This window comes from Somniosus microcephalus, chromosome 3 (genome assembly GCF_052327205.1).
Source record: "Somniosus microcephalus isolate GS21.2 chromosome 3, FLI_Smic_1.0, whole genome shotgun sequence".
Classification (NCBI taxonomy): Eukaryota; Metazoa; Chordata; class Chondrichthyes; order Squaliformes; family Somniosidae; genus Somniosus; species Somniosus microcephalus.
Window position 1 is genome coordinate 284,819,514 of NC_140989.1, and position 24,615 is coordinate 284,844,128.

The 24,615-nt window shown below is 45.5% G+C and overlaps 1 protein-coding gene across 1 annotated transcript in view; it reads left to right on the top strand.

Annotated features, from left to right (window-relative positions):
• The window catches only part of efcab7 (EF-hand calcium binding domain 7), a 151,491-nt gene that overhangs the window by 52,322 nt on the left and 74,554 nt on the right, over positions 1 to 24,615 (top strand). Inside the window, exons 8-10 of the mRNA XM_085982688.1 lie at positions 5,409 to 5,518; positions 9,733 to 9,887; positions 10,585 to 10,718. Of these exons, the coding sequence (XP_085838814.1) occupies positions 5,409 to 5,518; positions 9,733 to 9,887; positions 10,585 to 10,718 (399 nt within the window). The remainder of the gene's footprint in view (positions 1 to 5,408; positions 5,519 to 9,732; positions 9,888 to 10,584; positions 10,719 to 24,615) is intronic.

The following is a 24,615-nucleotide window of genomic DNA, read 5'->3' on the forward strand; positions in this document are numbered from 1 at the left end:
ATGCACCCTTACCCATTCCCTATCTCTCTATGCTCATATTCACATAACTATTCCACCATGCAGCCCTCACACTGTCTCTCACACTGATGATTGGAACACAACTGACAACACATAGGGAGGGCCCTTGGTCTTGCAGCCTCACACCATCTTTGTCTCCTTCTAAGTATCTATGCTATGCAATCTCTGCACTCACTCCTGCACTCTCACCAGTGTTGTCACCTGGTGTATCACAGCTCACAAGTGAGCATCAGCAGATTGTGGAGACAGGGACAGCAGTGGAGAGTCCTTGTCGGAGGGCGCAGGCCTCTGCCAGCTCAGCTCAGCTGCATGTCGACCCTATGCCTCTGGGTCCATCCGCAAGAGAGGAGGTGATGGATCTCCATGCACAGATGCAGGAGCCTCTGGCAGGTTTTGTCTCCAGGGTCGCTGCGAGTGTGGAGCGAATGGAGGAGTCCATGGCGAGCATGAGCAGAGCCTTATTGGAGTCATTGGCGCATGAAAGCATCACCACGGAAAGGATGGCTACCTTCGTGGTAAGGCTGGCTGCGGCCGAGGAGAGGAGGGCTACGGCCATGGAGGAGCTTAGTCGCCAGGGTATCGAAAACATGGTGAGTGCTCAGAATAGAATGACATCTCTTGAGGAGCGATGGGAATCTATTGAGCACCGAAACCAGACCTTCATAAGTCCCTCTGAGCAGGACTTCCAGTGCAGGTACGGGTCCCCATGGCCCCCCTGATGTGCAGCAAGTTGCTCTTCAGCCACTTGCAGGCACTGAGGGGGAGCTGATCCATGAGAGGGAGGTTGTTGGCACACCTCAAGGAAGTGGGGGGCTCCTCTCCATGCGCTCACACTTCCATGCTACTTCAGAGCCCTCGGTCAGAGCTCCGCCGGAGTCCACACCCAAGTGAGATAGGAGTCTCAACCCCTGCACAGCCGCAGGAGCAGCAGACTGTTGGCGAGCCCTCACAGTCTCGCCACCCCAGAGGACGCCCGCCAAAGGTGTTGAGACAGGAGCAGCAGGAAAGTGAGCAAGGGGCCTCCACATCTGCTGAAGCCACAGGGGTACCACTACGTAGGAGCACGCATAAGAAAAATAAAGCACCACTAATCACAAGGGTAGTCACTTGGGTGAAAAGTCTTGTATATAGTTTTAATGCCATCGGTTTCTTGTACTGAAAAGATCTGGTGGCAACTGCTGCAGTTGTGGCGTCTGTCATTTGGCAAATGGGGATTTCACATTGAGGCCTTAGGATTACTTGCAGATGCCAGCAAGCTGGTCCAATAGGTAGAAATGCGCAGGGATGGGCCACTGTCTATGGTCAGTTAAGAAGCAGCGAGGCTACAGTGTTTGAGGTACCAGGCTATGCAAATCCGGCCAGGATGAGTGCGTTCCTTGCATTCCGCCCAGCAATGTTCTCGCGCACTGGTGCCGCTGGTTGACGGGCCTCTGGAGGATGCTCGTTTCCGTCCTCGTCCTCCTCCTCCTCCTCCTCAGCATCATCCTCATCCGAGGCGGCTCTGTGAGGAGCCTCTTGGTCCTGCGGAATCGGCAAGCCACGACGCTGTGCCATGTTGTGAAGCACACAGCATACCACAACGATTTTGGAGACCCTGGCTGATGAGTACTGTAGGGCTCCACCTGATCTATCGAGGCATCTGAAGCGCATCTTTAGCAATCCGATGGCTTGCTCGATAATGCATCTGGTGGAAATGTGGCTGGAATTGTAGCGCTCCTCAGCTTCGTTGGCTGGTCTCCTCACCGGCGTCATTAGCCAACTCCGCAGGGGATATCCCTTGTCTCCAAGTAGCCATCCCTGAAGTTCGTTTGGTGGACTGAACAGCGGAGGCACAGTAGACTGGCGCAGTATGAGGGAGTCATGGCAGCTGCCAGGGTACTTGGCACAAACATGTAAAATATCCTTCTTGTGGTCACACACCAGCTGAACGTTAAGGGAGTGGAAGCCCTTGCGGTTGACAAACTCCTGGATTGCGATGGGGTGCCCTAAGGGCCACATGTGTGCAGTCAATGACGCCCTGCACCCTTGGAAAATCTGCCAGCTGAGTGAATCCATGCGCTCGCGCCCTCACACTTGCGCGATCCCGGGTGAAATGGATGTGATTGTGTGCGAGGGCAAAGAGGCTATCGGTGACCTGTTTGATGCAAGTGTGTGTGGCCGCCTGGGAGATGCCGCTGATGTCTGCTGCTGATCCCTGGAAGGAGCCTGAGGCATAAAAGTTGAGTGCGGTGGTGACTTTGATGGCCACTGGTAAGGAGTGTCGACCTGGTGCTCTGGGCTCCAGGTCTTGCTGTAGCATTGCGCAGATGTCAGCCACTACCTCTCGCGAAGTCGGAGCCGCCTTTGGCACTGCTGCTCAGTCATGTTGAGGTAGCTCACCCTGTGTCTGTAGACCCTGTTTGGGGGGTATCTCCTGCGCTGATGGCCTTCCATGTGCTGGCCCCTTCTGGCCTGTGCTGCCTCAGGTGGCTGAGCCGCAGCCTGTCGCTCCTGCTGGTGCTGCTGTTGTTGCTGGATCTGCTACAGCCTCCTCTGCTGTTGGAGATCCTCTAATGCCAAGAAGGGAAGGAACAAAAGGCCTCCCATGCTTCTGGCAGATGCCTCCGTTGAGGAAGCGCTGAGTGAGGGTGCTGAGAGGGGCTTCCCAGGAGCTCACACTGGAGAAGTGTGTGCGGCTCCAACCTTCCACAGCTGTGCCTAAGCCTTCAACAAGTTGCCCCAAGCCTTGAGCAACAAGGTCCTGCAGCCTACAAATGCTGGCTGATTAAATCTCTTCATTCCTGATTGACCTGCAGCTGAAAGCAAGCAAGCTGACATTGTTCACGCCAGTTTCATCAGCGGTGTTCCCACCAGGCGTGGTTTATGTGGGGAAAGGCTGAAAATTCCAAGGGCCCCTTAAAATAGGATTACAGATGCCAATTATTGATCATTAGGCTCCCGCTGACCAGTCCCGCCTGCTGCGGGCGAGACTGATTCGGGTCGCGCTGAAACACCGGGGCGAAAGCCAGGCGGGGCGGGGAATCGGGCGGGGGGGGGGGGTCGCGACCCCCTATTTCTGCGATTTTCAGCCCCCGCCCGCCTGAAACCCTGCCTGACGGCTCCAGGAAAATCGGGGCCAATGTGTCAAGGAAGCCATAAGAGGCAATGACCATCTTGATCTGGTATCCATTAATGAAATGTACAAGAAATGGAATGATAGCACCTCTGGGCACAGTGACTACAGAAGGATAAAGTTTAACATGATCTGGGAGTCAGAAATACCCAGGACCAGGAGCCAGATGTACAACTTTAAAAGGGTGAAATTCAATGAAATGAGGGAAGGTTGTTCAACATTTCTGTAGAAGACATATGTAATACAAACAAATTAAAAGTAAGATAAACAGGAAACAAAGCCTATGCAAATCCAATAGGGAGAAAGGGGAAGGGGCTCACTGGGATTAATATAAATAAATTCAGAAACACGTTTAAAAGGATGCTCAGATGGGCAAAGAGAGGCGCAACAGCTGAGCCCAAGCATAGCAGTAAAAAAAAATCTTTCAGTACCACAACAGTAAGAGGGCAGTCAGAGAAGAGGTGAAAACCATAAAAGTCGAAAATCAGCTTGAAACTGCTAACCAGCACAAAATAGTAAATATTCTGATTGACTGCTTCCTCCAAGTATTCACAAGGGAAGACATGAGCAATATGCCCTCTATGAACAAAGATATCCCAAGCAATACTGCGGATGCTGGAAATCTGAAATAAAAACAGAAAATGCTGGAAATACTCAGCTGGTCAGGCAGCATTTGTGGAGAGAGAAACAGATCAGGTCGATGACAAATAAATTCCCATGGATAGATGGTGTTTATCCCAGAATTAAGCTGTGGGAGTAGAACTAGGGGAAACTAGTTTAAATTAGTAAAAGGTAAATTTAGGACTAATATCAGGAAATGATTCTTCACACAGTGATCAACATGTGGAATAAACTTCTAGATAGAGTAGTGGAGACAAAAACTTCAGAATCACTTAAATAATTGAAAGCTACAATGAGAGGACATTAGGATTTCTCTGGATGGATGAATTAAGATGGGCTGAATGGCCTTCTCCATATGTGATTACCTTGTTATCTTGTGATTACACGTCACCCAGGAAAACAAAAGGCTGATTTTGTGTTTGTGTTAGCCCTGCGATGTCAGTTGCTGCCCTATTTGGTAGCAGAATGTAAATTTGGAAAGAGGAGAGCTGATATATACATTTTATATGTTACATCTGTGTTCAAACTTTAGACAGGCCATTTTCTTCTATCTTAGTAATGGTCTTTTTCTTTTATCTTTTTTCTCTCGTCTTCTTGATCTCAGGTAGGGAAAATATCAGCTTGATTCATGCTTCTGATTACCATCCAATGACTTCTAAAGGAAAGTGAACTATATGAACATATAAGGATAGAAATACTTTCACTATGCAATAGGTGTAGCAAAATTATAAATATATTCATAAATATGTTTATGATTTTTCTATACCTTGTACAGAGCAAATCTTCCCTCTCCGCACAAGTGAGGACAGGATCAGACTAGGTTACGAAGCCCCATATAGTCAAACAGCTGCTGACACTCATGTCCTGGGCTCAGACTTGTAGAATAGCATTTTAAGTGAGGTAGGGCAAGGATGCCGATCTCTTGCAGAATGTCAGCCCCTCCTGAAAAGGAAACAAAATTATGAACTTGTAACTATTGAAATTTTTTTTTATAACCACAGGTTCAGTGCCGGCACAATGTTACACTGACTGATACATATTTTATCTTTTTTTTTGCATTTTACTGTTCTAGTTAGAAAATGCATGAAATGAATGTATATGTATTATTTAAAAGCATAAAACAGTGCAGAGCAATACATTTTGTTACCTTTAAAAATGTAGAGTTTTTAATACATATTTTACTAATCCTAAGGAAGTTCCCTTCTGTTTGACAGGTGCAGCCTCACAAATCTTTATAATGGCAGCACATCAATCACCCAGTTCAATCATTCACAATATGAGAAATGTGCGTTCTGTAGTTTCATCACTTTTTTATGAATTTAGCCTGATATGGCTGCGGAATTTCAGACAGACTATTTATGATGTGAAATGGAAGCAGACTAATTTTGTCTCATAATTCCCCCGTAAAGTATGTTTAAATGATTCCCCGACCATTTCGAACACCTTATTCATTTTTAAATGTTTTATTCAACATGCTGTAATCCTGGATTATTTGAATTCTAAACAACTTCTCCCCAACACTATACATCTTTATCAGTTTAACAGTTGTAATATGACATACTTGCAATACAAAATTTCCCTAGAAGAAAAAAAGGACCTTTTTCTGCAATATGCCTTTTTTAGTCACAGTAACTCTACATTTGTTCCACCTGCTCAGAAAAATTATCGCCCTGGATGAATGTGGATACTGCATTATATGTTTTGAGGAACGCTGGTGACTCTGAAGCTCTGGAAGTCGTGTGTGCCACGGAATTACGGGAAAAGGAGGTCAGAATTACTAACGCAGAAATAAAGCCTTCAAATGTGGGTTTGTTGACCAGTCCATAGTCTGGTCTAATGAGTTGACGTGGAGAGATCAAGGGTCGATAACTAGTGTGCATGTGGCTCCAAATTCATTCTTCAAAAGTACCTGCACATATGGCACAGCTATTAACACACGCAGATCAAAATCATCAAGAGAATTGCTCTTCAATTGGGCACTTTTTTCCCTCCTCTTTCCACCAGCTTTCTCTTTCCTTGCTGGGTTATAGTGTTGACAACAATTTTAGCATCACTTCTGTCATCTTGGCACAAACCACAGTTTGAACCAGGGACTTTCCTGATGTGCACTTATTGGCTTAACCAATTGAGGCATGAGGAGGACTCAGCAATTTAATTCAACCTGTGACCATTGGCTATTTAGTATAATATATGCAAATTCATTTTATCACAGAATCACAGAAACCCCACAGTGCAGATAGAGGCCATTTCGGCCCATCGAGCCTGCACCGACACACATCCCACCCGATCACTGTAACCCCTACACCAACACATATCCCACCCTATCCCCGTAACCCCACGTATTTAATCCCCCTAACACTAAGGGTCAATTTATCATAGCCAATCAACCTAACCCACACATCTTGACTGTGGGAGGAAACCGGAGCACCTGGAGGAAACCCACGCAAACACGGGGAGAATGTGCAAACTCCACACAGTCACCCGAGGCCGGATTCGAACCCGGGTCCCTGGCGCTGTGAGGCAACAGTGCTAACCACTATGCCACCGTGCTGCTTTACTTTTTAAAAATTCGTTTATGGATCAGGGCGTCGCTGGCAATGCCAGCATTTATTGCCCATCCCCAGTTGCCCTTGAGAAGCTGGTGGTGAGCCACCTTCTTGAACGCTGCAGTCCGTGTGGTGATGGTACTCCCACAGTGCTGTTAGGTAGGGAGTTGCAGGATTTTGACCCAGCGACGATGAAGGATCGGTGATATACTTCTAAGTCAGGATGATGTGTGACTTGGAGGGGAACTTGAAGGTGGTGGTGTTCCCATGCGCCTGCTGCCCTTGTCCTTCTAGGTGGAAGAGGTCATGGGTTTGGGAGGTGCTGCCGAAGAAGCCTTGGCGAGTTGCTGCAGTGCATCTTGTAGATGGGTGGTGGATGGGGTGCCAATCAAGCGGGCTGCTTTGTCCTGGATGGTGTCAAGCTTCTTGAGAGTTGTTGGAGCTGCATTTATCCAGGGAAGTGTAGAGTATTCCATCACACTCCTTACTTGTGCCTTGTAGATGGTGGAAAGGCTTTGGGGAGTCAGGAGATGAGACACTCGCTGCAGAATACCTAGCCTCTGACCTGCTCTTGTTGCCACAGTATTTATGTGGCTGGTCCAGTAAAGTTTCTGGTTAATGGTGACCCCCCCAGGATGTTGATAGTGGGGGATTCGGCGATGGTAATGCCGTTGAATGTCAAGGGGAAGTGGTTAGACTCACTTGTTGGAGATAGTCATTGCCTGACACTTCTGTGACGTGAATGTTACCTGCCACTTATCAGCCCAAGCCTGAACATCGTCCAGGTCTTGTTGCATGCGGGCATGGACTGCTTTATTATCTGTGGAGTTGCGAATCATGCTGAACACTGTGCAGTCATCAGCGAACATCCCCATTTCTGACCTTATGTTGGAGGGAAGGTCATTGATGAAGCAGCTGAAGATGGTTGGGCCTAGGACACTGCCCTGAGGAACTCCTGCAGCGATGTCCTGGGGCTGTGATGATTGACCTTCAACCACCACAACCATCTTACTTTGTGCTAGGTATGACTCCAGCCAATAGAGCGTTTTCCCCCTGATTCCCATTGACTTAAGTTTAACACTAGTAAAACTGTTCTTTTGGGGAAAATGTTCAACATCAGATCCAAGTGACTTGATGTACAGGTGAGAAGGGGAGGAGGCTTAGGTGTGCTGCCTTTGCAAAGTTGATAACTGGTTTACATTTTAGAAATATTTCTGGGCACACTAGTCCAAAACCAAGACAAGTGACAAACCTAGAAAAGCTGTTAATTAAATCAGGTCGGAGAGGGGGCAAAAGAGATATTGGAGGAGCAGCATAACAATGGACACTTAATATCGATGATTGGAAAATTTCTAGCACCCTGAATCAAAGACCTGTAAATTTACAAAATACATGGAGACAAAGCAGCTTTGCAGTGGCATTTGAAATAAAAACAGCAAGTACTGAAATTACACAGCAGGTCAATCATCATTTGGGTGAGTATACTGATGAAATATCCTTCCAAATAATGTAATCTACTGTTCTCATTCAGATGCTGATCAATCTGCTGTGGATTTCCAGGATTTTCTGTTTAAAAAAAAATTCTACTTGTATTTATAATGTTGCACTAAAAAAGTAATGCAATTAGTTTCTGGCATATTATGCCCACCTAATATTTCAAGATTCTTTCATTCAGTTCTCCATATCAAATTAAAAAATATATTTATGATCATTCTTGATCAAAAATGCAATGCCACAAAAGATTTTATAACTATATTTAGGGTCACAAATCCTCCAAAGTATATGAAATTTTCCATTTACATTAGACCTATTCTCTATATTCACGGTTTTCTAAACCATATTCAGGTATTTATTTTTCCTGTGCTTATTTAAATGCACTATAGGCATGATATCCCCGTTTTTTGTTGTTGTTGCTGGACTGCACTTTTTGTTTTGAGTTCATCTGGACTGGGCTTCAGGGAGTCTCTCAAAGGGCAGAGGTTTTTTTAACCTTTTTCCCAGATGAAGTTTAACTGTACATGAAATCTTTTTTGAACATTTGTTTTCTGATACAATTTGTGTGTTGTTGTAACATTAAAGTAACGCTTACGCCAACCTAAAATAACAAAGTGTTCTCTGACTGTAATTCATGCATTTCAAAGACTTTATTAGAACAGGAACAGATGAGGAAAAAGAGGTCACTTATAAAAGAAGTTCTTCCGATAGAAATTTTTATATGAACTCGGGGAGTGACAGGTCATCTTAACTGCAAGCTACTGAATGCCATGGCATTCAGCAAGTCAGATGAAATATGTTAAGTACTATATGCGTAAGTGAAATGGTACAGAATGACAGAAGGCATGTCAGGGATATCAGCCACCACCCAATACCTGATTTTCTGCTACCACCATTAGGCCACCAACCATATCCGCTGGCTTATCACATCTATGTTTCAACAAATGAAGGGAATGGCTCCATGTCAACAGGGAGCCAGTTGCTGTAAGGACATCTGTAGTCAACTATACCATAGGAATGGTCAAGGTCACCAATCACCTCAATTTTTCTGCCTTTGACTTTTTGTAGGGTAGCATAAGGATCAAATGCAGCATCAGAGACAATGTGCCTCCCACACATGTATCAAACAAGTGACAAATACTTTGGAGAACTTGGCCAGCATTTCATCTCCTTTTCTCCTGAGTAGCGACAGCAGCATTACACAGCTGACCATTGCCCTTCACCTGCTGTATTTCCCAAAGCTAAGGGATCATTGGCAGCCATGTGGCCATTCAATCAGCAGATTCCTACTCCTCCTCTGCTGCCAGCACCTGTTCCTCACTTTTGTACTCTGTCTCATCCCATACTATCTCAAGTTCAGAACTTCGAGGCATGCAAGATACTGGCTTCATCCAGCCTTTGTGCAAGATCCAGATGATGCTGAGAGATTGATTTGTGGCAGAAGGGAAATGGTTTCAGGGAGGAAGGCCCCTAACCCACACAAATTTATCAGTGAACAGCGTGAAGGGAGGTGAGGCTCACATTTCCTTGGGCATAAAGACCTGGATTCAGGAGTTGGTACCTTTTTTTATGCTGCGCCACAAATTTACCTTAGCTGAACATCGGAGGCCATTTCTAAATGTCAGCCTTCCCAATGAAATTGCCCATGAGTGCTGAATTTTGTAGTTTTGTTGATTTGGATTCTGAACTGGATTGAGATCAAATTCATATCAGTTTGGAGCTTTACATTAGGCTTAGAGAAGAGACATTCATCCCATCAAACTAGGCTGGATTTGAATTCCAGTCCCATGGGTGTAAGAACACTTTGTGCCACCTAGTACCTATTTTTTGTGTTAAAAAAAATGTTCAGTAAAGTGAAGCAAATTATTTGACATTGGATCACAATGATGTCCAGAAGAGTGACTAAAAATGTTTTAATATCTGTTAATTTTCATACAACAGAAGTTTGGATGGAAGGGAGAGCTTCGTTCTGGAGTTTATCACCTCCTCCCTTTCACTACTGGCTGCAGATTAAGGAAAAGGAGGAAATCAGTGACACGAGATGCCAAGCTGGTCCACAGGGAAAATGGTGACCTAGCTCTCACCAAGGAATTCAGGTGTGACTTTTTTATTTTAAAAAGCAGATGCTTAAAATACATAGTTTAAAATAGATCTGATTTGTGTTAGAGTGCAAAAATGCCAATGCTGAAAATCAGAAAACCCCCCAGAAAATACTGGAAATGCGCTGCAGGCCACTCAGCATGTGGAAGAGAAAGTGGGGTAACAGTTCTGGTGTAACGCTTCAGCAGAATAACATACTCATGCTGGAGAAGCCCACTTATAGTACAGTACTCAGAAGGACGTGTCAGGAGGTGCCCAAGAATACAGAGTTGAGGGGAGAACAGCAGGATGAGGACAAGAGTTCAAGTGTACAAACTACTGTACTTTCATAAAAAGGTAACTAATAGTCTGATAGTTTTTAAAATGCAGGAAAGAAGTGTTTTGTGTGTGTGCTTGTGTGCATACATTCATATCAGTGGGTAATGCTGTAATAGTAATGGCTGGTATTCTTACCTGCTCCAGGCGTGGCACTGTAATTCTCTCGGCCGGTTGCAGAAAACACAGCTGTAATATGTGCTATTTCTTCTGGCGAACCATAGGCAAGGAGAAAAAGAGAATTAAAAAAAAAATGTCATCTGATAGTACATATTTTTCCAGCATTTTCTGTTTTTTATTTCATTTTTGGTAGCTCATACCTTTTTTGTATTCTGATGATGCAACCTGTCCATCCTGACTGTCTTTTAATTTTAATAGGGCTGCTCTGTCAGACATCTTTGAAGTAATCGATTTAGATGGCAATGGCCTCCTGAGCTTTGAAGAGTATAATTTCTTTGAGTTGAGGACCAGTGGAGAGAAATGTGACAGTGAGGCCTGGGCTGTGTGCCGAGGTGAGGTGAACAATTTTATTTAAGCTTTAGTCATTCTCATATTTTCTCCTTTAAACAAATGTCTAAAATTATATTGATGCTTAATCTGGGCAAGCTCTTCAGTGTTGATGGGTTTAAATAACAGGACACAGAAGTTTAAAACAAATAGGAAGTTAGAAGTAACAAGGGAAGTTATGCAGAACATTTTCACTTTGAGTAAAATTTTGAAATAAGTTACAGGAAAAGATTGTTGAAGCAGACAGTTCAAGAGATAATTAGATTTGTTTCTGAAAAGAGAAGGGATTGAGAGATACGGTGAGACCGTGGGGTGATCGCTATCAAAAAGAGATGGACTTGTTGGGCCAAAATTCTCTCTCCTTGCTCCTCAAAATTCTTGTCTTGTGTGTTTATGACAGCTCCTCAAATTAACTAAATTGTGAGCACATTTTGGAAGTGCATTAAAACTGTTTTAGCATAGGAAAATTCTTCTTTCTTCTTGGGCAGTCCCTCGGAACCGAGGATGACTTGCTTCCACGCTAAAAATGAGTTCTCAGGTGACTGGTGAGTCCAATGAGTCTCTGTCACAGGTGGGGCAGATGGTGGTTGAACGGGTGGGTGGGGTGCTTGGGTTGACGTGCGCTCCTTCCACTGTTTGTGTTTGGCTTCCGCTTGCTCCCGGCGAAGAGTCTCAAGGTGTTTGGCGCCTTCCCGGATGATGCTCCTCCACTTTGTGCGGTCTTGAGCTCGGGGTTCCCAGGTGTCGGATGTTGCACTTTTTCAAGAAGGCTTTGAGGATGTCCTTGAAGCGTTTGAAGCTTCAAACGTAGGAAAATACAGGTGTTACATTAGTCAGTTGAAAACATCAGAGCACCAATGCACGGTACAGTGGTTAGGAAGAGGAAAAATCAGGGAGAGTCTTGTGTACATAGTAATGGCTGGCTTCAGCACAACATTGAGAGAAGCTCAGGACACTTTGCTCATCCTTACGGATGGCCCGAGCAGACCAGAGGAGAGAAATAGAACAATATGAGTGGTTGTGTACTGAAGTGAGCAGCATATTTTGGGTGGCTTAGAGACATCAGTAAATATGTAGACATCTCCCATTTATAACATTTAGATTCAGCACAAGATACTCCCCCTTTACTGCATTCAATACTGACATTTACTTTTGTGGCTAGGTTATTTTTCTGTGGTCATCTATTATACCGCCGAAATAATTTCTGAAAATTTAGAAGAATGCATTTAATTATGTATAGTAATCATTTATGGTGTTTAAACATTACAGTATTTAAACCAAGATAGGGAAATTAATTCATCCAAAGGATGAGGGACGTGCCTGAGAGCTGCAGGCAGCTCACGTAAGACTGCAAGAGACAAAGGCTATTCTTTAAATTGTTTTCTCAAAGGTTATCCTTAGTGCATAAAGTGGTAAATTCTGCAGATTGGTCTGTGAGATAAGATCTCTGTGGCAGTGGTACACACTTTCTCGTGACCAGTGGAATTTTTTTTGTTGGTCCTTCAATTTCCTATAAAGTTCTAAGACTTTCTCCAAATATAACTAACTAACAAATATAACTTAAATTTGGACCATTCCATCATTGCATAAAAAGGACACTGTCATACTACAGGTATGAGTTAGAGACTAGTGCCTGCTGAGAGCAACATGAGGCTGTCAAACACTTACTGTAATACTAGATTCATATTGCTGTCTAGATTTCCAGAAAAATTGGAAATCTGAGCATGCATGCATGTCCTGAGTTGACTCTTTGTTAACATTGGAAAAACTTTAAAATCATGTCCATTGGATTGCCTGGGAACATATTAAAAAGAAAGACAGACTTGCATTTATATAGTGCCTTTCACGACCACCAGACATCTCAAAGCGCTTTACAGCCAATGAAGTACTTTTGAAGTGGAGTCACTGGTGTAATGTGGCAGCCATGACCAGATGTGTTTTTGTTATGTTGGTTGAGGGATAAATATTGGCCAGGACACTGGGGATAACTCCCCTACTCTTCTTTGAAATAGTGTCATGGGTTCTTTTACGTCCACCTGAGAGAGCAGACGGGGCCTTGGTTTAATGTCTCGTCTGAAAGACGGCACCTCCGACAGTGCAGCACTCCCTCGGCACTGCACTGGAGTGTCAGCCTAACTTTATGTGCATAGTAATGGATGGCTTCAGTCCCTGGAGTGGGACTTGAGCCCACAACCTTCTGACTCAGAAGCGGGTGTGCTACCAACTGAGCCACAGCTAACACTGCACCGGTTACAATTATAATGTAGTGGGTGTGAAGCTGGAATAGTGTGAGAATATCTCCTTGAAGTGATCTTACACCTCACGCCAAAATTTGATTGATGTACCTTCATACTTGAGTTATATTATACATTTTGTGTCACTACAAAGCCAAATTCATTTTGCATTGACACAGACTTTGTAATTAACTGGCCTAAAAATTGTCTGCCTTTGTTTTACCAGAGTTCAGTTGCCAAGTTCTGCATTGAGATTTATATTGTTCTGCAAAGAATACAATAGTAAACCTTCAATATATTTTGTGTTTGAATATCTTGGTTTATACTGTAGTAATCTTTGCTGTTTTATATTCATCTTCTCAGTATATCCCAGACTCTGTTTCTTGAATGAGTTCCAAAACTATCTCTGTCAGCAATATCCTTTTAAGTGAGAAAATGTTGCTGAGCATTGCTTATTTTTGTACTTTGAATATTTTACGAGTTTCCTGGGCAGTTTGATAAGTATTATTTGGTTTATTCCAACATAGTGCAAATAAGTAAATGTCCTTTCTTAGTGACTCCCAAGACATCTTCAAGGAGAGTGGCAAATCTACTACCAGGTAGAAGGGATTTCGGATCATAAGCAAATGTTATAGTCTATATTTAGGGCAAGTGATTTAATGTGGCATGACATCCCTAGACAAATCATTGCAGATTTCTATACCTACCGTGAGTAATGTGATGTGATGGCTGAGTACTTCGCGTTAAAAATCTTGAAGGCAGTGAAAATGCAAGTATCTGAGTAGTAACAAATCACTTGCCCTACCCATAATCTATTGCTACATATACATTGTCCAATGTAGAGATGGAGGAGAGAACAGCAGGGATCACAAGTGGTCCAAAGGCACCAGTAATGATTGTAAATTGAGGATTGATTCACTTATAGAAGTAAACAGGTAAACCATGAATGTTGGGAATCTAGAATAAACAGCATTATTCACAAGATAATTACAGATGAGGAAGGTCATTCAACCCATCTTCAATCGTTCATCCAGAAAGACCGTACAGTCCTCTCATTTCAGCATCCCAATTATTTCTTAAAAGACTTCAGGTTTTTGCTTCCACTACTTTCTTGGAAGTCTATTCCATATGTTGATCACGCTTTGTGTGAAGAACAATTTCTTCATCAGTCCTGAATTTACCTTTTTTATTAGATTGAACCTGTGTCCCTTGGTCTGCCCTTGTAATTTAATTTAAATCCATCAGTGTACTCTCAATCATCAGCAAAGTGATGGAAGGTGTCATCGACAGTGCTATCAATTGGCACTTACCGACCAATAACCTGCTCATCGATGCTCAGTTTGGGAACCTCATTACAGCCTTGGTCCAAACATGGACAAAAGAGCTGAATTCCAAAGGTGAGGTGAGACTCACTGCCCTTGACATCAAGGCAGCATTTGACCGAATGTGGCATGAAGGAGCCCTAGTAAAATTGAAGTCAGTGGGAATCGGGGAAAACTCCACTGGCTAGAGTCATACCTAGCACAAAGGAAGATGGTTGTGGTTGTTGGAAGCCAATCATCTCAACCCCAGGGCATCGCTGCAGGAGTTCCTCAGGGCAGTTTTGTAGGCCCAACCATCTTCAGCTGCTTCATCAATGACCTTCCCTCCATCATAAGGTCAGAAGTGGGGATGTTCGCTGATGACTGCACAGTGTTCAGTTCCATTTGCAACTCCTCAGGTAATGAAGCAGTCCATGCCTGAATGCAGCAAGACCTGGATGACATTCAGGCTTGGGCTGATAAGTGGCAGGTAACATTCGCACCACACAAGTGCCAGGCAATGACTATCTCCAACAAGCGAGAGTCTAACCACCGTCCCTTGACATTCAACGGCATTACAATCACTGAATCCCCCACCATCAACATCGTGGGGGTCACCATTTGACCAGAAACTTAACTGGACCAGCCACATAAATACTGTGGCTACAAGAGCAGATCAGAGGCTGGGTATTCTGCGGTGAGTGTCTCCCCTCCTGACTCCCCAAGCCTTTCCACCATCTACAAGGCACAAGTCAGGAGTGTGATGGAATACTCTCCACTTGCCTGGATGAGTGCAGCTCCAACAACACTCAAGAAGCTCGACACCATCCAGGACAAAGCAGCCCGCTTGATTGGCACCCCATCCACCACTTTAAACATTCACTCCCTCCACCACCGGTGCACCGTGGCTGCAGTGTGTACCATCTACAAGATGCACTGCAGCAACTTGCCAAGGCTTCTTCAACAGCACCTCCCAAACCCACAACCTCTTCCACCTAGAAGAACAAGGGCAGCAGGCGCACGGGAACACCATCCAAGTTACATAGCATCCTAACTTGGAAATATATTGCTGTTCCTTCATTGTTGCTGGATCAAAACCCTGGAACTCCCTCCCTGACAGCACTGTGGGAATACCTTCACCACAAGGACTGCAGAGGTTCAAGAAGGCGGCTCACCACCACCTACTCGAGGGCAATTAGGGATGGGCAATAAATGCTGCCCTTGCCAGTGACGCCCACATCCCAGGAACGAATAAAAAAAATATTCTGCATTTATCTTTTTCATTCCCTTATCCCTTCTATATACCTCTATAAGAGCACATCTTAGATGCTTCCTGAAGAATCCAGGTTTCTCTAGACTTTCCTCATAACTCAGACCATATTGGTTTAATCCCCCAAATAATTTTAGTTTATTTTGAATTAGGCTTCTTGAGAAATGTATTTCTAATTTTTATCTTTGTTTGAAAATTTAAAAAAATTTAATTAACAATTCATGCTGATTATAACCAACTAAAACAACAATGATAAAAAGAGAAAATGCTTGAAATAAAAGAAAAAAAGAAAGACTTGCATCTATATAGCACATTTCATGACCTCTGGACGTCCCAAAGCGCTTTACAGTCAATGAAGTCTTCTTCTTAGGCAGTTCCTCGGAACCGAGGATGACTTGCTTCCACATTAAAAATGAGTTCTCGGGTGACTGGTTAGTCCAATGCAGGACCTACAGTCTCTGTCACAGGTGGGGCAGACGGTGGTTGAAGGGGCAGGTGGGTGGGGTGCTTGGGTTGACATGCGCTCCTTGCGCTGCCTGCGCTTGGCTTCCGCTTGCTCCCGGCAAAGAGACTCGAGGTGTTCGGCGCCTTCCCGGATGCTTCTCCTCCACTTTGTGTGGTCTTGGGCTAGGGATTCCCAGGTGTCGGTGGGGATGTTGCACTTTTTCAAGGAGGCTTTGAGGGTGTCCTTGAAGCATTTCCTCTGCTCTCTTGCCATGCCGGAGCTCCGAGTAGAGCGCTTGTTTTGGGATGTGACCCGTCCATCGGAACTGATCGAGCGTGGTCAAAGCTTCGATGCTGGGGATGTTGGCTTGAGCAAGAACACTGACGTTGGTGCGCCTATCCTGCCAATGGATTTGCAGGATCTTGCGGAGGCAGCGTTGGTCGTATCTCTCCAGTGCTTTGAGGTGCCTGCTGTATATGGTCCATGTCTCTGAGGCATACAGCAGGGCGGGTATCACAGCTGCTCTGTAGACCATGAGCTTAGTGCCGGGTTTGAGGTCCTGGTCTTCAAACACTCTCTTCCTCAGGTGACCGAAGGCTGCACTGGCACACTGAAAGCAGTGTTGGACTTCGTCGTCGACGTCTGCCCTTGTTGACAGTAGGCTCCCGAGGTATGGAAAGTGGTCCACGTTGTCCAAGGCCTCATCGTGGATTTTGATAATCGGAGGGCAGTACTGTGTGGCGGGGGCAGGTTGGTAGAGGACCTTTGTCTTACGGATGTTTAGTGTAAGGCCCATGCTCTCGTACGCTTCGGTGAAGGTGTTGACGATGGTTTGGAGTTCGACCTCCGAGTGAGCGCAGACGCAAGCATCGTCTGCATACTGTAATTCGACAACAGAGGATTAGACGACCTTGGATCTGGACTGGAGGCGATGGAGGTTGAACAGTTTACCATTTGTTCTGTAAATTAGCTCCACTCCAGTGGGGAGCTTACTGAGGGTGAGATGGAGCATTGCAGCAAGGAAGATAGAGAACCGCGTTGGTGCGAGAAGCATGGCGGAGAAGCACTACTAGTGCGAATTCATGAACTCATCTCTCTTATCTGGAAGGAGGAGAGCATGCCAGGGGATCTCGGAGACGCCGTAATTGTGACCATTTTCAAGAAAGGTGACAAGTCTGATTGCAATAATTAGAGGAGTTTCCCTGCTGTCTGCCACAGGGAAAGTCATCGCAAGAATCCTTCTCAATCTCCTTCTCCCAGTGGCCGAAGAGCTCCTCCCAGAGTCGCAATGCGGATTCCGCCCACTAAGGGGCACAATGGACATGATCTTCACCGCACGTCAATTACAAGAGAAATGCAGGGAACAGCACCAACCGCTGTACATGGCCTTCTTTGATCTCACAAAGGCCTTCGACACTGTCAACCATGAGGGATTATGGAGTGTCCTCCTCAAATTCGGCTGCCCTCAAAAGTTTGTCATCATCCTCCGCCTGCTTCACGACGACATGCAAGCTGTGATCCTGACCAACGGTTCCACCACAGACCCAATTCATGTATGAACCGGGGTCAAGCAAGGCTGTGTCATCGCACCAACGCTCTTCTCGAGTCAATGAAGTACTTTTGAAGTGTAGTCACTGTTGTAATGTAGGAAACGCGGCAGCCAATTTGCGCACAGCAAGGTACCAGAAACAGCAATGTGACGATGACCAAATAATCTGTTTTTATGATGTTGATTGAGGGATAAATATTGGGCAGGATACCGGGGATATCTCCCTTGCTCTTCTTTGAAATAATGCCATTGGATTGTTTACGTCCACCTGAGAGAGCAGACAGAGCCTCGGTTTAACGTCTCATCCGAAAGACGGCACCTCCGAAAGTGCAGCATTCCCTCAGTACTGCACTGGAGTATTTCCAGCATTGTCTGTTAGGGCAGAACTACCATCAGAAAAAAATATTTAGCAGGCTATTTCTCATTTATTTTCAAACCAATTTAAATAATTATTTACAATTGCAGTTAAGTAAATCTCATCCAAACGCAATATCATGATTAAAAATAATGCCCAGATGTTGTCTTCTCTAGTAATAAAATGTTGGTCAAATATTTAATGATGCGGATGTCATAGAGTCATAACGGCACAGAAGGAGGCCATTCGGCCCATCGAGTCCGTGTCGGCTCGCTGTAGAGCAATCCAGTCAGTCCCATTCCCCCGCTCTATCCCCATAGCCCTGCAAGTTTATTTCCCTCAAGTGCCTATCCAGGCTCCCTTGAAAACGTTGATTGTCTCCGCTTCCACCACCTCCATCGGCAGCGAATTCCAGGTCATCACCACTCGCTGAGTAAAAAAGTTTGTCCTCACGTCCCCGCTGCATCTCTTGCCCAAAACCTTAAATCTGTGTCCCCTAGTCCTTGTACTATCAACTAGTGGGAACAGCCTTTCCCCGTCTAGCCTATCCAAACCCGTCATAATATTGTACACCTCTATCAAATCACCCCTCAACCTCCTTCGCTCTAATGAAAAATGTTGCGTCTGGGTATAATAAGATACAGACTGCAGCAGAAACGGTACAACGGGTGTTTACTCAACGTGGCTCACAGTTGAACTGAACTGTACAGATTACTACTCAGGGCTATATACAGGTGTGGTCACTGCCGGTACTACACTATACATGAGCTGTAAAAGATAGTTCCCCACTTAAAGGTATATACATTACAATTCCTCCCCTTTTAGATTAACAGTACCATAACACTCATTTAACAATTAAATATCAAACTAATTACAATTAACACTTTTAACATGCAACATTAGCTGAAAATAGTCTATTTATATATTCAGTCTTTGGGGAGGCCTCCTGAGCCTTTCTGGATAGAGCCTTTCCCTAGTGTCTTGCTCTTGGTGCGGAGGTGATTCTGGCCCCCTGTCGTCGGTTGGTTCATCAGTTTCCGATGCTACTGTTTCTGGGGTAGATGCGACCTGTACGTAGGGTTCATCACCAGGTACGTATGGGCGAGGCATGAGGTTGACTTGTTCCTGTGACTCTAGGATCTGGTCAGCATGGCGTCTCACGATGCTCTCCCCAACGTCCACTGTGTACATTAGTGGGCCCTGCCGTGTGCATATCGTTCCTGGCTGCCATTTTTCTGTTCGGTAGTCGCGGGCCAAGACTGGTTGCCCTACATTGAAGCTCCTTGTTGTCTTCTCATGGATGTGCTGGAATTGCTTACTCTCAACATCTCTTCATACGTTTGGTCTGCGCAAATCCAGGCGAGATCTTAACCTTCGGTTAAAGAACATCATGGCTGGGGCCTGGTTGGTGACTGCATGTGTCGCATTCCGGTAGGCGAACAGGAAATTGTCCACCTTGTGCTGCAGCGGAATGTTGTCATTGTACATAGCCTTTATTGCCTTCTTAAAGGTTTGTACGAACCTCTCAGCCAATCCATTTGTGGCTGGATGATACGGGGCGGATGTGTAATGCCTTACCCCATTCTTTTTCAAGAACCTCCGGAACTCTTCGGACACAAACTGTGGTCCGTTGTCAGAGCAAACCTGTTCTGGCAAGCCATTCCTGGCAAAAATGGTCCGTAGGACTGCAATAGTTTTCTCCGTGGTGGTGGAGGATATTTTGATGACCTCAGGCCATTTCGAGTGCGCATCCACGGCTATTAAAAACATTGAGTCCATGAATGGACCAGCAAAATCAATATGCACCCGTTGCCATGAAGATGAGGGCCACTCCCATGGTTGTAGAAGGGCCTGTGGTGGTGCATTTTGGACTTTCTGGCATCCTGAGCAACTCTTGGTCAGGTCCTCGATTTGTTTAGCGATTCCCGGCCACCACACAAGCCCTGGCTAGGCTTTTCATTTTTACTCCTCCCAGATGACCCTCATGAAGCTCATTGAGCACTCTATCCCTTAACTTGGGTGGAATTACCACTTGGGATCCACACATCAAGGTCCCCCGGCACACTGACAGCTGTTCTCTCCTTGTCGAGAATGCTGGCAACAGTGAGTCGCCATGTGCTGGCCATCCCTTCACCGTCAAATCATATACCCGAGACAGTGTCGGGTCATTTCGGGTTTCCTTTTCGATACAAGCATTAGTTACTGGTAGGTATTCAACTATAGTCGAATGGAATATTTCGACAGGATCCACTGCTGGTGCTTCCTCCGCAGTAGGCAGTGGCAGGCGTGATAGCCCATCAGCATTTCCATGCTGTTTCGTGCCCTTATATTCAATCTCATAGTGGTGCGCCCCTAGAAAAAGTGACCATCTTTGTAGTCGTTGCGCAGTCATCACCGGAACGCCCTTCTTCGGATTAAAAATGGAGACAAGAGGCTGGTGGTCAGTCAGCAAGGTGAATTTCTGCCCGTGCAGATAATGATTGAACTTTTTCACTCCCCACACTAGGCTGAGGGCCTCCCTGTCAATCTGGGCGTAGTTACGCTCGGCTGAGGTTAGTGATCGTGACGCAAAGGCTATTGGCCTCTCTGAGCCGTCCGAGAAATTGTGCGACAGCACTGCTCCAATGCCGTAGGGTGACGCATCACACGCCAACCGAATTGGTAGTGCTGGTTTGAAATGGGCCAATACCTCTTTCGATGTGATTAGTGTTTTGCTCTTCTGGAAAGCTCGTTTACATTCGTCACTCCAGTTCCATGGCACTCCAGTTTGCAGTAGGGTGTTCAGTGGGTGTAGTATTGTGGACAAATTTGGCAAGAACTTATGGTAGTAGTTTACCAGCCCGAGGAACGACCTCAGTTGTGACACGTTTTCCGGTGCTGGAGCCTTGACTACTGCCTCAATCTTTTCTGGGGACTTAAGTAACCCCTCTTTATCGATAACGTGGCCACAATACGAGATCTGTTTTTAAAAAAACTCGCATTTGGGGTGGTTAGCTCGGAGCCCATATTCCTTCAATCTAGTGAGCACCTGCTCCAGGTTGGCGAGGTGATCACTGTCATTTTCGCCCGTGACCAGGATGTCGTCCAAATAACACTGGGTCCCTGGGATCCCTTGCAGGACTTGTTCCATTGCCCTCTGCCAAATAGCCGGAGCTGATGCTACCCCGAATACCAGCCGGTTGTATTGGTAGAGACCTTTATGGGTGTTGATTGTGAGGTATTTTTTTGATGTTTCTTCTACCTCCATTTGCAGATACGCCTGGGCCAGATCAATCTTAGTGAAGCATTTCCCTCCAGGTAGCGAGGCGAAAATATCTTCAATCCGTGGAAGTGGATATTGCACGGTGTGAAGGACTGGGTTCACTGTTACCTTAAAGTCCCCACAGATGCGAACCTTCCTTGGTTCCCCAGGCGTGCTGCTCAACGACTTTTTCATCACAGGGACGATGGGTGTAGCCCACTCGCTCCAGTCTACCTTGGACAGTACTCCTGAATGTTCCAAACTCTCCAGGTCTGCTTTGACGGCTGGGCGGATCGCATAAGGTACCGGTCTGGCCGTAAAAAATTTTGGGCTTGCGTTTTCTTCGATTTTAATTGCTGCTGTCATGCCTTTTAGTGTTCCGAGTCCTTGCTGGAACACTTCTTGCGCGTCGGTTAGGATCTTTGACAGTCGCCCAGGTGTGACGTCGTCATCCTTTTTGGCAGCCACAGTCAGTGCTTGTATGGAATGCCAGTCCAGCTGTATTTTCCGGATCCATTCACGTCCCAGTAATGGTGGTCCTCCATCTTGCAATACATACAGGTCTAGTTTAGGTGTTTCCTTACCGTTATATATAACGGTCACCCTTATTTTTCCTTTGGGGTAGACTTTTTGCCCCGTGTACGTCTTCAAAATAATTTTTATGTCTCTCAAGGGTATGTGTGAGAATAGCCGCTCGTAGTCCCGTCGGTTTATGACTGTTAGGGCTGATCCTGTGTCCAATTCCATTTTTACCTGGACTCCTGCTATCTTGAGAGTGACCCAAATGGTTCGGTGATCCTCCGTTTTGATCACATTATGTAGTTTCAGACAACTCAGCTCCCTGCTTTCGGAGTCGGTATCACTCTTTTGTTCGTCTGAACTATTCTCCGTCACCTTATGTACCTTCTTGTACTTTTCTTTTGGAGATTTCTTATTGCTGGTTTTCTTTCCCGACCTGCAGACTCGTGCTATGTGTCCTACTTTTCCACACTGTCTGCACACTTTGTCTTTGAACCAGCAATCATTGTGGTCGTGTGTTGTTCTGCCGCAGCGATAGCAGTTCTCTGTTCTGTATGATATTTCGTTTGTGCCATATTCTTGCGGTCTCTGTTGTATCTCTGCAGCGCCCTGTGCTGCTGCTTCATATGATACCGCAATGCTGAAAGCCTTGTCCAGCGTAAGGTCCTTTTCAGATAAAAGCCGTTTCTGGGTTCCTTCACTTTGAAGCCCACACACAAACTTGTCCCTTAAGGTATCTGCCAGTCCCGCTCCAAACTGGCAGTGTTTCGATAGTTTGCGCAGTTGCGTTAAATATTCAGCATTGCTTTCATCCTTATGCTGGTTCCGTTTGTGAAACTTGTATCTTTCTGCTATCAGCAGCGGTGTGGGGTTTAAATGTTCCTGTAGTACCGTCACTATGTCTCCAAAACTCTCTTCCACTGGCTTTGCTGGGGTTACTAGATTTCGTAATAAGCCATACGCCTTTGCACCCATTAAATTTAACAATACCGGCGCTTTCTTGTCATCTGACACCTCATTTGCCTTGCAGTATACCTCTATTCGTTCGACATATGTAGTCCAATCTTCGACTTCATTGTCAAATGCGGTGATACTGCCACTCTTCGGCATTTTGGGTGTGGTTTAAAATGGCGTCTCCCGCGCTTTCCTTCCTCCCCCGCTGCTGCCAACACCGCTCTCGGCGGTCCTCGTGGCAATGGCGGCGCCTCGCGGGTTTCTGCGCGTCTCTCTCTCCCCCTCTTCGACGCTGCTCGGCCCCTGAACACCGGCTGCGCCCTGTGCGCTCTGCCCTCTCCTCCCCCGTCGACGCTGCTCGGCCATTTTCCTGTGCCGCAAGGTCGAGCTCTAGCCCGCCGCTGTCCGGGAAGGGTCTGCGCACTACCTGTTGCCAGCCCGTTTCGCTGGACCACCTCGACTGGAAAGCCAAGCCTGGCTCTCGACAGCCTCCCCCGCAATTCTCGAGTCTCTGCTGGATGACTGGGCGGTTGCCCGTGGTCGACGCCCGAGTCTCTGGCCTTGACCTCCAATCCACTGATCTCCAGGAACGAATCCCCGGGAGGTGATGCAGAGTTGCAGGTAGGTTCGAACTTGCCTCGTCGTCAATGTTGCGTCTGGGTATAATAAGATACAGACTGCAGCAGGAACGGTACAACAGGTGTTTACTCAACGTGGCTCACAGTTGAACTGAACTGTACAGATTACTACTCAAGGCTATATACAGGTGTGGTCACTGCCGGTACTACAGTATACATGAGCTGTAAAAGATAGTTCCCCACTTAACGGTATATACATTACAAAAACAAATCCAGCTTCTCCGACCTGTCCTTGTAGCTAAGATCCACCATCCCTGGAACCATTCTGGTAAATCTCCTCTGCACCCTCTCAAGTGCCTTCACATCCTTCCTAAAGTGTGGTGACCAGAACTGGATGCAAAACCCCAGTTGTGCCCTAACCAGCGCTTTATAACGGTTCAGCATAACTTCTCTACTTTTGTACTCAATACCTTTATTTATGAAGCCCAAGATCCCATATGCTCTGTTAACCACTCTCTCAAAATGTCCTACCACTTTCAGGGACCTATGCACGTTAACTCCCAGGTCCTTCTTTCCCTGCACACTCTTTAAAACTGTGCCATTAAGTGTATATTGCCTCTCCCTGCTCCTTCCAAAATGCATCACCTTACACTTCTTTATTAAATTCCATCTGCCACTTGTCTGCCCATTCTGCTAGACTTTCTATGTCCTGTTGTAGTCAATTGGTATCATCATCATTGTTTGCCACACCCCCAAGTTTGGCGTCATCGGCAAATTTAGAAGTTCTACTTTGTATTCCAGTATCCAGCTCATTTATATACAGTGGCCCCAGCCCTGACCCTTGGGGAACACCACTATCTACCATCCTCCAGTCTGAAAAACAGCCATTTACCACAACTCGCTATTTTCTGTCCTTAAGCCAATTCCTTATCCAAGCTGCCACTGACCCACCTGTTCCATGAGCCTCAATTTTGTTAACCAGCCTTCTATGTGGCACTTTATCAAACGCCTTCTGAAAATCCATGTAGACAACATCCATTATCAATCCTCCCTGTTACTTCATCAAAAAATTAGATTAGTCAAACACGATTTGCCTTTTGCAAATCTGTGTTGGCTCTCCTTAATTAACTTAATGTATCTGCATTAGCAAAAAATATTATTCACATTGCATTTTCTTTATAATATAAATGCTTTATGGTAAAAGTAAGGACAGAAACAAGAAAGCTGGCTCATCCAGTGTGTAAGTGGTGTTTTTCAGAGCCAACTGCATCTGAAGAAAGTCTTGGGAAGGGAGCTTTTTGGGATTGCAGGACATGATGTACAAACCGATTGTTAATCACCAATATTCCAATTCCAATTTAGACTTCTCATTATTTAAGATTCCTCAGGTTTTTCAATGTGCTAACCAATATTTGGTTATGATTTAATGGATACTGGCAGCCCTCCAGTACCTCAT